Source organism: Aspergillus melleus, assembly GCF_016097325.1.
Source record: "Aspergillus melleus strain CBS 546.65 chromosome Unknown contig5, whole genome shotgun sequence".
NCBI classification, from domain to species: domain Eukaryota; kingdom Fungi; phylum Ascomycota; class Eurotiomycetes; order Eurotiales; family Aspergillaceae; genus Aspergillus; species Aspergillus melleus.
This window is the reverse complement of record NW_025763374.1, coordinates 2730672-2742314: the sequence shown is the minus strand read 5'-3', so window position 1 is coordinate 2742314 and position 11643 is coordinate 2730672. Positions and strand designations below refer to the sequence as shown.

The 11643-nt window shown below is 49.9% G+C and overlaps 4 protein-coding genes across 4 annotated transcripts; 3 read left to right on the top strand and 1 right to left on the bottom strand.

The window, feature by feature from the left end:
- Nucleotides 1–552: 552 nt before the first annotated feature.
- Nucleotides 553–976, top strand: LDX57_009336 (uncharacterized protein; the record flags this gene model as incomplete). Its single annotated transcript, XM_046091063.1, has 2 exons — nucleotides 553–597; nucleotides 641–976. 2 exons carry the CDS (start codon nucleotides 553–555, stop codon nucleotides 974–976), a joined length of 381 nt encoding a protein of 126 aa, XP_045947040.1.
- Nucleotides 977–1774: 798 nt separating this feature from the next.
- LDX57_009335 (patatin-like phospholipase family protein) lies at nucleotides 1775–4408 on the top strand (the record flags this gene model as incomplete). Its single annotated transcript, XM_046091062.1, has 6 exons — nucleotides 1775–2228; nucleotides 2280–2822; nucleotides 2876–3208; nucleotides 3256–3319; nucleotides 3386–3412; nucleotides 3469–4408. 6 exons carry the CDS (start codon nucleotides 1775–1777, stop codon nucleotides 4406–4408), a joined length of 2361 nt encoding a protein of 786 aa, XP_045947039.1.
- A 205-nt stretch (nucleotides 4409–4613) lies between these two features.
- Nucleotides 4614–5045, bottom strand: LDX57_009334 (uncharacterized protein; the record flags this gene model as incomplete). Its single annotated transcript, XM_046091061.1, has 1 exon — nucleotides 4614–5045. One exon carries the CDS (start codon nucleotides 5043–5045, stop codon nucleotides 4614–4616), a length of 432 nt encoding a protein of 143 aa, XP_045947038.1.
- A 528-nt stretch (nucleotides 5046–5573) lies between these two features.
- Nucleotides 5574–8136, top strand: LDX57_009333 (uncharacterized protein; the record flags this gene model as incomplete). The annotated part of the gene is made up of 4 exons (XM_046091060.1): nucleotides 5574–5615; nucleotides 5665–5742; nucleotides 5790–6153; nucleotides 6203–8136. The coding sequence occupies 4 exons, from the start codon at nucleotides 5574–5576 to the stop codon at nucleotides 8134–8136; spliced, it is 2418 nt and encodes an 805-aa protein (XP_045947037.1).
- Between the last annotated feature and the right edge of the window lie 3507 nt (nucleotides 8137–11643).

Below are 11643 nucleotides of genomic sequence, written 5' to 3'. Positions count from 1 at the left end.
AATGAGCTTGGCGTGCCGGGGCGATCAGGTGAAGGTTCATTGTCGATTCGAGTATACAAGGAGGAACTGTGCTCAGTTGGTGCCATGAGCCCGTTCATATTTCTTGAGGGCTCTGTATTGCACATGATATAAAGATATATTTGAATGGAAGGCTCAATGCGCGTAGCACGCTTTTAATACCGTGAAATGTTCGCGCAGACTACATACAGTCTTTCCTTTCCTAAGACTTCGTTTCCCAGGCACACTATTCCTTATGTAGCTAAGTAGCGGTAACGGCTGTCCACTCAGGTTCATAGTAGACCACCCACTCGTCTAGCTGTGGGGCGTTATGTCTTGGCATTAGACTGGAAAGAAACAAAAGAGTGCAAGTGGTGACACCACTTCTCGGAAAGACCCTCTAGTAAATGCCGTGTCTACAGTATACTGCAAAAGCCTTGGCAAAAACGAGATGTGTACGAAGCGGATCGGGGCCTGACTGCCTGATCGCTTTGATAATAAATTGTGTGGTCCGCTCCAGAAGAAGAAAGATAATCTCACCCAACCTCCAAAGTCATGGATACCGATAACCGAACAGATGCGTCTTATGATTCCGCTGGCGTAAGTTATGATCTCTCGCTTTTGGATTTTCTGACTCAGTCAGCGTCCTATCTGTGATCTTTGCGAATGCTTGCGCGGACATTCGCACGACGCATCACTCGATCAGGGAGCCCACCTGGAGATTCAGGCCATCAACACTCTTTGCAACTCCCTCAATCAATTGACCGCTACGCTGGCCCACGAGCTGCAACAACTTTCCACGAGCTTCATGACAATTCAACGGAGACTTACCGATATGGAACGTGAACAAGCTATTCTTGAAAGACGATTGCAATCCACAGAGATGGCTTACGAGGCGAAGAGTCTGTTGTATGATGGAACAAAATTGCTCCTCGACAAGGCATTGGAGGCTCTCGAGAGACAAAGGAATTTGGTCTAGGCGAAGATGACATGGTGGCTTTTGAAGGGCATTTACCAGCTGAAGGCGGGTCTGAGAGAACAAGAGAATTGATCCTTCCTGGCTCTGTACCGTGAGACGTAACTCTACCATGTAGTTCGGTCCAGGCGCTCGTGCTACCAAGGGTGTAACAGTTGTGAAGGCAAAGTGCACTCTTTGGCAAAGCCTACCAGCGCATGCTTTTCGTGATGGGGTCAACTATAAAAGCTTCTGCTACTTACCAAGCTACCAAAGTTCTGTCAGAGATTTTAACAGATAACCATGGACTGGCTGAAGCTGGTCAGTAACTCAGCGGGTACTTTTCTTCATCATGGAAGGTGCCTGAGCCATATCAGAGAGCAGTTGGGTTCACCCCAAACGCAGTTCCCCGGACTCACCCTCTTTCTAGGCCAACGACAGAAAGACATTGCCCTTCGCTACATGTTTCCACAAAATCAGATATCTGAAGGAAAACCATACTTACAATTACAAGTAGATAATCAAACATTATTCGGGGACCATCCTATTCTCTTTGCAGGCTGTGACCTGCAACTCTCCCATCTGCAAACTGACGTGGAGCTCCACGGGCACGAGCAAATACGCATTCTCTGGGCATCACACAGCGAGCGCCGTCTTTTAGATCTCTTGTTTGCGCGTTTGCTGTTTTTGTTTGTGGACGTTATCTGTATATTTGCAGATGATGTCGGTGGCCTCGATGGGGTCCGAACGGCGCTCATGACGTGGGCAACACTTGGATGTGATGCATCTAGCTTGGAGCACCGACCACGAATTGTGGTTGTCATGGGAAGTAGCGCCAGTGTCACACAGGATCTGATGGATGAGCGCGACTTTGAATTTCTTCTTGGGCAGTATGTCGAGGTGACGAATGCCTTTGGTGCGCCTAGCATACTGTTCTTACCCGAAAGTGATCTATCTGGTGCGGCTCGATATCGACCTGTTAAGGATGAAGTGTTGAAAGCGCTTGATTTAAGTCGCCGACACCGCAAGGAGGACGGTTACTTGTTTTCTGCACTGCATCTCGAGCGGTTCTTCTACCGCGCGCTGCTTCACGTTTGTCGCACGACGGAGGAGCCATTTGAATTCATCCAAAGCGTCCGCCGTAATTTCCGGACAAGGGTCCATGTAGAGCAGTTGAGCGCCTTCTTGGATTTGGCCGGGTCACGAACATGGGACGATCGTGCGGAATTCATTGCGTCGACTATCTTACTTGACTCCTACATCCCGGGAGAGCACTGTAGGTGCTTGTTTTCCCATGTTTGAGTTGATGCAGCTGACCAGACTCCAGTCTTTAGCCCTGCCGCCGTCTTCGACTCCCTCTACCGCGCCCCTTGCCAGAACGCCCTAGTCGCACTCGGTTTACCATCGACAGATTGTCAGTTGATTGAGTATCACCTGGCCCGTTTTTATCAGCGTCTACTATTTGGACAAGGGCCACCACGCCGTATTCGGGAATCAGTCCTCTCCCAATGGAGAGACCTCCTGAGTAACACATATACCAACCGTACATGTCTTGCGTGCCTCACAGGGCCACCACAGCACGTTCTACGATGTGGTCATGCGTACTGCGATGCATGTGTTGTGGCATATGGCCAACTGATCGAGGATGCGGAGTATAAGTATTTGATCGGCCAATGCGTCCTTTGTCAAACTGACTGCAATAATTTGATCCAGATCCTGCCTCCGACCGCATGTGTGCGAGCTGTCACAGTGGATGGTGGTGGAGTGCGAGCCTTCATTCCACTCCGGTTCCTCTGCTATATGCAGGAAAGACTTGGAAAAGAATGCCCAATACAAGAATTATTTGATGTCGCCTTCGGCACAAGCTCGGGTACGTACACCTCACATGTCTTTCCCCTGGCAATTTGTGCTGATCCCATGCAGGTGGCTTTGCTGTCTTGAAGCTTTTTCATCAACGTCAGACTGTGGAGGATTGTGTGCACGCGCTCTCCGATATGATGTGGCGGTTCCTTCGACAGCATCCGCCGCCACGATCTGCCTGGGCGAAAGTTTCTCGGGCCCTCCACTGTTGGTGGACTGACGGTTGGTACAGTGCGAGCGCCTGGGACAAGCTGCTTCAGCAGCAATTTGATCCTGATCAGGACATGTTTGGGGTTCAGCCAGTGTCAGGGATCAAGGTTGCTGTCACTACAACGGCCGCTCACCCAGTACTTTTGACCAATTATCGGCGGGCCCCTGACGCGGCCGACGACGGGGGTAAGTCAGCGATTTCGTGCCACGGAGTACGAGGGCTAAATCAGTAGAACGAGTGTACTACCATGTCCATGAGCCAACGAATAATGCCGAGGAGCCCAAACTGTGGCAATGGTGCGTTCAAAGACGGTTTCCTACCCCTATCTCATAACCGAATAGGTATCTCTAACTTGATCACAGTGCTCGTGCGACAACCGCAGCCCCGGTGTTGGTTCTTTAATCTCCGTTTTTCGGATGTAGCCAGGCTAGCTAACCTGGAATAGTTTTTTCCCGCCAATTGAGATTCAAGGGGTTGGTAGCTGCGAGGATGGCGGCTTGAAATACAACAATCCGGCACCAGTCTGTCGATCCGAGCTCCAGTTCATGTGGTCCTCTAGGTCCGAGCCCGGGATCATGGTATCTCTTGGCACGGGATCAGCCGCCCTCGATCGTCTTCCTGCCACCTCACATCATCGCGACCGCCGTCGACGTTGGCCAAGTGGATTTGCCTTCCGCCTCTACGACTCGTTGATGGCGTCCATGGATGCCGAGCAAGCTTGGCGAGGTCTGTTAGGACAGGTGGAGGAGACAGCAAGGCAGAACTACCGTCGGTTGAACGTGGAGTTTCCTGGCAAAGAACCCTCATTAAACGCGGTCGAGAAGGTGCAGTGGATGACTAACCTCGCGGACAACAAAGCCAAGGTGGAGGTCCCAGCGGTCTTGACATCCCTTTTACTCGCTAGTCTTTTCTTTGAATTATCCTGTGCGCCGCGCTGGGTGGATGGGCACTATCATTGCAGTGGAACAATACGTTGCCGCCTTCCCGGCCAAACCCTTGTTGAGGCCCTCCGAGGACTTCATCCAGAGGCCTCCGCCTCCACGTACGTCATGGGTATGGACCGACTGGGCATCTCACCTTATGACGAAGCCGTGTGCCGACGTTGCACGAGGTACTGTGTCCCCATTCATTTCGTGGTCAGGGAGTTAGACAGCCCAATAGTATTATCGCTGCAACTTACCCGTACCCATCGCGAAAATCTAGGCGGGTTCCCGCTTACTTTGCGTTGGTTTTTGGATCAACAGGGGCTAGATGCGGTCGGCCACACCTCCAGCTTGCCAAGGCTCCCCGCACACACAGGATGCAAGTCCTGTGACGCGCGAGTTCAGCGTAAAAGCGCATTGCAGCCCCACAGCCGTCACAAGAGAAGAGTCCGATTCATTTAGATTTTAATCTTTATGTTCTTGCCTTTATAATTTCTCATTTTTCATTCTTTTTCTAAATTTTGTTTTCCTTGGAAATTAAAAAAAAAAAAAAAAAAAAAAAAAAAAAAAAAAAACCCAAGAAGAAGGGAAGAAGAAAAGGGTAAGGTTCGATTTCATAAAAAACAACAATCATTTGTCTCTGTAACAGCGTACACAACGGTTCAACTCAGTTTAAGCTAGCGGCCACGCTGCTATTGGCATCCACCATGTTTGGACGAGTGCCAATGGGCGTGCAGTACCCCTGTTGCAGATGCTGCTGCATGTGCTGACCAGGCTTGGGGCGAACCCAGGAAGTACGCCCACTGCTGTATCGCTCTGCGACATTCTGGCAGGCTACACTCAGAGCGGCTGCTTTCTGGCTTAGCTCCCGCTCTGCCTGTTCTAGGGCCATCTCCCTGGCCTCTAAGTGGAAGAAAAACGGTGAAATACTTTCAGAATCTCTCTCTTTGGGTGAAAGCATCGCTTCGAGTCGTTTGAGCTGCCCGCGGAGCTGCGAGAGTTCCCTGGTAGCCGCATCATATCGATGACATTCCAACGCGTATCCGTGGCGGAGTCTGCCATTTTCCTCGTGCGCAGTAGTAAGCTGTGTCTGAAGCATCTCGATATGGTATCGAAAGCTTTGTGATTCTGCGTGGTATGAGGCAAGCTGCTCTGTGAGGCACGCCATTTGTGAAAACGAATCCTGTGCCGGCACGGACGCTGGCAACTCCGACATCTACTGCATGTTAGCGAGACATGTAGGGGTCCATGGATATTCTGTATTACATTGCAGTGTGAGGATGTGTCCGTTTGATTTAGCTGTCAATCGAGTCGGGATTTTCTCTTCTGGAGACTTTTGCGAATTGACTTAGCAACGAGCTATATATACCCACGGATGCCAAGGCAGTGTCATCCTAATGACTCCGTTAATTTGATTGAACCCCGTCGTCCCTCGCACAAGTGTGACCATGATGGAACTGCAGACCTTGTTTAGTTGCTAGAAGCGGAAGGAGCTATGTCTTTGTCTGGTCAAGTTATATACGCTCGTTGTCGTTTTCTCCGAAGCATGATTATTGATCTTAGTCTCATTCAGGCATTACCTTGATATTGGTTCACCAGGCTCCGATACCACCTTTATCTTTACGACATGATCAATTCGGAAGTCCAGCAGGGAATGGACGAAAAGCTGGTTTGCTCCCCAACCTTTTTGTGGTACCTCACGCTGACCACCGACGAAGGAAGCTTTGGGTCGTGCACTTGAAGAAGCTGAACCCCCGATGAGCACCCATAGTAAGGATAGAATCGTTGCTGCTCTGGTCTGTATATGTCTTCATTGAAGTGATCCATTGCTTATGCCGTCTAGGTTGACCTGTTCCGGGAAATCTGGCCGGCGATACAGACATCCTATCCTGGGTTGGCCCAATTTATTACACGTTACAGGCCGATACATGAGATTGTGGGAACTCCTCAGCCGGAATCAGGGAGTGCCTGGACACTTTCTACTGTGGAGGCAGCTAGGGCGCCCGGGGAAAATGCCTCTGAAAGTTCCTCCGCTGACATTGAGGAATTGTTCATGGTGGACGCTATCGATACGGGCAATAGTAACCAAAGCGGCCAACTACAGCCAGACCAATTCAGCCCTGAGGGGGTCAGTGCGATCGATTCTCTCGTACCAGAAATCGGTATCAACGCTGCTTTACAAGCCTGCGGACCAAATCTAAGCAACCGTATGTATTCACTCCCGGACATTTTATCCAATACTGATACTTTTGCCAGGCGAGCTTGACGACCTACTTGCGTTGGCCGATAGTTTTTCCGGCATTGGGGACCTGCCGCCCGCCGAAGATTTTGATTACTCGTTGTTTGTCACCCAGTCTCCCGCAGGCGTGGGTTTGGAGGTTCCACCATTGCCGTCGGTCGGGTCTAGCAGTGACTGGATCACCGACAACATCATGGCCGATAACATTTCATTGGACCTTGCGGATGCCACTTCCACGGATCATAATATGAGGATCATCGAAAGCGAAGCCGAAACAACAAATATCACTTTTGACAAGCCGAGACACGTAGTTGACTTGGATTCGCCCGTCTCCGTCGGCGAAGACTTTCCTGTCGTGGTGCAGGCAATGCAGGATTGCGGATCGAGCGCGTGTGCTCGAGAAGCCGAAAATGAGATATGCGTCATCTCGGCGCACTCGGAGAAGGGGTTGGATATCAACAGGATGGTAGAGGAAACCGGGTTGGCCCTATTGAAGGGTGATGATATCTCGCTTGACTGGATCCCCCCCAATGATCATTTCCAGTGCGCATGGGGTGTGTTTAGTGGCCAGGACCTTAAAGTGATGCTTCATGACCTTCTTCACCCATCCAGAATGATAAGTGAGCTCACAGTTGACTATTTTGCGCGGAAGCTATTTGCTAGACAGGCGCCTCCTGGATCGTGGGTCGGCAGGGAACATGAGTTAGACAAGCTAACCGAACTGCGATACCGGAAACTTGTGATCCTTATCAGAGAAGCCGAGAAGTGGTCACTGATTGAGGTCCAGCTCTATGCTAGCAAAGTCATTCACTACAATTGTTACGCGGCCGACCAATCGACAACCCCATCCTGGGATCACAGTGGATGCTCTTCCTGCCTCAGGATAGGCGAGCGTGTAATGCAATTATTACACCAGCAACAAGACGCAGTGATGCCCTGGGAGAACCTGGCAAGTAATATCACCACGTCGGCTCCAGATATAGCCTGGCTTATCTGGACCACGCGCGTCCTAGCCGCCGAGCAAATAGATTTGTCTCTCTTGACAACGACGGAGTATCGATTCGAACTGGCCCAAGAGATACTCTTTGATCTCAAAGCAGCCCAGACCGCCCAGCTGACTGTCATGTCTCGAAATTATCCTGCTCTAGCCAATGACGAGCAGACACTCGCGGCATTCTACATGGACATGGGTGCGAGGACCATGTGCGGCGATCAACTCTGGAGAATAGTGCAGGGGTTGGCGGAGTCCGAACCCGGACGTCAACAATTGGGTCTCCAGCGCGCTGCCGAATTGTTCCAACTCGCCATCGGTGTTGCTTCACCTGAGGCTCTGACAATGCTCAAAGGATGTCTGCGCGAGTTGCGGTCGCAATCCCAGCCACCAGACGAATACCCGGAAACCGCCGGTGGGGTCTTTCGTGCGCTACAAGCCTTTTCTAAGAAGAGCCATCTCTCCTCGGTAGGACTTAGATTGGCCCAGTGGAAGTTGCACCGGATGAAAAAGGGTTCGGAATCTTTTGCGAAGGAAATCGCTCTTTCCATTGCACCTGGAAAAGAAGCTCCTACGTCTGCCGAGATCAGCCGTGTTCTAGCAGGGTACAATAAAGGAGTCTACTGGAATAATCTGGTGGAAGCCGCTGGTAAAAACGACCCGAATATCCTGTGCCTCATTCCTCCCATTGTTGTTGGGCCCCCTCCCTGGCTGCGCAATTTCAGGCCCACCGCATATCGGGACATGCCTATAGCCGAAAAAGCAATATTGGGGACCATTCTCTGGAAATTGAAGCGCCAAATTTTTATGGGCGTGGATACTAATCTATCGAGTGTTTTGCTCTACATGAGACCCCCGGCAGATCTTTACCCACTGGAAGAAACAAGCGATGAATCTATTTTGCAGAATGACTCGTTGTCATTTGACCCCCACTTGTTGAGAGGGCCTGGTCGTGTGTAGACCACCGAACCAGAGAGCACTGCAGCAAGAGCTATATCTTTTTCGACAACTTTCTTGGCTTGATGAAAATCGCTCGTCTTAAGGCTAGGGAGTTACCTCTCGTGAATAGTGAGAGTAAATTTGACTCGCCGAACCCATGAGATGGAAAACTGTCAACATGATGTATGTAGCAGAAGCTCGTTCCGTTTATTTAGTTCCTCGCATCATTCACTCTTATTTGCATTTCCACGGCCCATGGTCAGAGGTCGATCTCCAAAACTATACTTGTGCCCATAGAACAGCTGCGGACTGCATGGTAGTCATCAGGTTTTAAACAAACGTCAGCGCAATATTCGTTGGGTTCCTTGAACAGGCCAGAGATAAGGGTCAACATTTGAATTATTGATCAAACGAATGCCACCCAGCACGCTCTGTTCCATGGATGCGACTGTGTTTGCCGTTGCCAGTAGGAATGCCATGACATTGCAGATATAACTAGCTGCTGTCATATTGAAGACGCGCGTACAGAACTGAGCGCTTGGCAACTGGTCTGCAATATAAGTCCGCAAATGCTCATCCTGAACCAGCCTGACCCAACATGCAACTTTCGTGCCGAGAATTAAGACCCAAATAACCGCGACAGGGTGTTGCACACAAAGTTGAAACCAAGATTTTGAATATGACAGTACACACTTTGTACTGCGGAGAACAGAAAGAAACTAAACTCAGGGTGACACTGGCTTTGCAACCCAGTAAACCAGCCTACTCTGGGTTTGTACTAAGGACATCTTTTGACTGATTCACCAGTCACTCTCCTTCTGTTAGTATCATTTTTCTTTCAATCGATCATTATGGACTTCTCGATTTGTTACATCTTCTGCATTGTGTTAACAACTCGATCCACCGGAGCCACGGACACAAAAATGCAATGCAATACCCCAGATACGAGCGTGCCCCCGGGATACTCTGAGCCTCAGAGTTGCGGTATCACATCGTGGGTTCAATGACTTGTTCTTCGTAACTTATTTGCTTATTTAATACCGTTCGGATGATAAACACAGACTCTGGCATTCTATCTGCTAGTGCTCATACGTTTTGCACGTGCGACAAGAGCCACTATGATATCAGCACCCTGACTCTAGATAAATCAACATATCTTGCGTGCGCTTTAGACGGTCCCCATTTAAGCACGATTTCCAAGCTCTCTGACACGGGATCGAACGTCTATCCGTCAAACATTGTGGGGCCACCGATGGACGACACAATCCATAGTTCTGTCCAGCATGTCGGATACGTCCTGGGCTTCTCCAACCACAAAGTCACACGTACATTCAATTACATCCATGCTCACTTCCCACACTGCACGTTCTGCGGATACCTTCCTGGAATGGAGCTCCAAAACAGCATTCCTCACAGGTATGATCCGCGCTACAACAGCTCCCTTTTCGCCGCACCTCAAACCATGGGGCTCAACATTCAAGGTAGCAGACGCTATCTCCGCTGTGGGTAGGTGACTTTGATGGGGGTTGTTGTCCTCGGTCACTTTGTAGGGAAACACTCGATCGATTATTCAGACTTCTACTTTGAAGGTTCAATTGACCTTTGCTGCGGCTGCTGACAGTAGCTGTCGGATCGCGTTTAACTCCACGACATGCAGGCACGTTTATCATTCAATAATCGCGGGGGATCTTTCTTGTCCTAGAAGTTATGACTGGACTATGGGAGGGATGGGAGTCAGTGAATGTGGTAATTTCTTGCTCACTGGAGCACCGTATGGTACCATGAACCATTTTACAGTAATGTATTCTTTCAATAAGTGGATGTTAGTCGTATTCTTCCCCAGAGATTAATTTCTAATACAGCTCAGCGATACAGCCTTTCCGGAAAACGGTGTCACCACATACACTCTTCCGTTCCTTTCCAGAGCCTAATGCCAAGATAGACCACCCCACAGCTGGACGAACGGGTAATCTACTCTAAACATGAGTGCAGCTGTCACCAGTGCTTAGCTGCATAAGGAATAGTGTGCCTCGGGAACAAGGCCTTAGGAAAGGAAGGAGAGTAGGTGGTGACATCGTTTCCCGGAAAGGATGTAACCACGATGCACCGATCAATAGGACCTCGTGAGAGAAAGTCTGTACTCTGGTTGATATCGAATTGACCTTCATTGATCGAAATCGTGGTTGTGTTGTGCGTGCCGAGCGGAAACTAATCGCGGCCCGATGGCGGTTCCGCCTGCGGGTGATCCCGAAGACACCCCAAGAACTCCGGAAAACTCTGCAAGGCACGGTGGTGAAGCTGCACCCCTACCAGTAAGAAAAGGGCGATCTACGGGGTCACAAACCCAGAGTGCAACCATCCCAGCCGTCGAATTTCTTTCTCTTGACGATGGGAAGAGCCGGATTACGACCCAAATGGTGCAGAGCCTGATCACCAACCTCAAGGAGATCATCCAACGTCAAAACGAAACCATTGAGTCGACCCGACGGGAGATTCGAGAAATTCGGAGCGAGCAGCAAACGCTCCAGGACCAGAATGGGGATCTACTGAAGGAACTCCGTAACCTCCGAGCACAAATTGAAGCTCAAGCAGCTTCCCCCCCACCCAAGTCGTGGCCTTCTCATCTGATGGCCCGCTGGCATCCGACTCGCACGATAATACAGTACGGCTCTGGGATCTGGTTACGGGCGCTCTGAAGCAAATCCTGGGCACTGGTGGTTGTGGCACGGAGCTGGAATTTGCGCAAGAGAGCTCCTACCTCTCTAGTAATCGAGGACCATTCAAGATCCAATTCAGCTGTGGTAGATCTATCGCCGATTCACCGAATATGGACCCATACATATCTCTATAGAGAGAATGGATAGCTGTAAATGGGTAAGAAGTTCTATGGCTCCCTCGCGAAGCTAGGTATTCCTATTCAGCGCCAAGTCGAACATGCTCGCCTTAGGACATCCGTCCGATCGCATATCCTTTTTAGGATTCCGGAAATAACCAAATCAATGAATCCTCGTTTTCTGAACCCCTATATTTTAAGTATCTTTACAAATAAAGGGCCTGGCAGACGGACAGAATATATTTAGAGCTATGTCTTTCAAGAACATGCTACTTGTTTCTAGTTCTAATACGATGGCGAGTCCATATGGTCTAACTTAGTCGCCACGGCTCCAGCTGCTGAGTCAGACTTATTCTCCAGCCCACAGGGCCATAGGCTTTCCTAAAATCAACTTAGTCATACCGGTCTATAATTGGATAATTTTTAGGAGAGACTTGTACTTAAAAACCCGTCGGTCCGGCGCCTTACCAAGCCCTGGAGTTGCCCTCTAATCCGTACTCATTTTCCTGACTAGTGCGGCTTTTCCCCGGCGTGTAATTCCCCGGGAAGGGCACTCTATGAACAAGGCTTGGCAGTGGGGCCAAGAACAAAGAAGAGAGAGTGAGGTGTTGAAACTGGATTCGCACTTCACTGTATAAGGAAATATATAGTGAGATAGGTGAGCGAGATCCTGCATATCGCCGATGTCGGCGAGG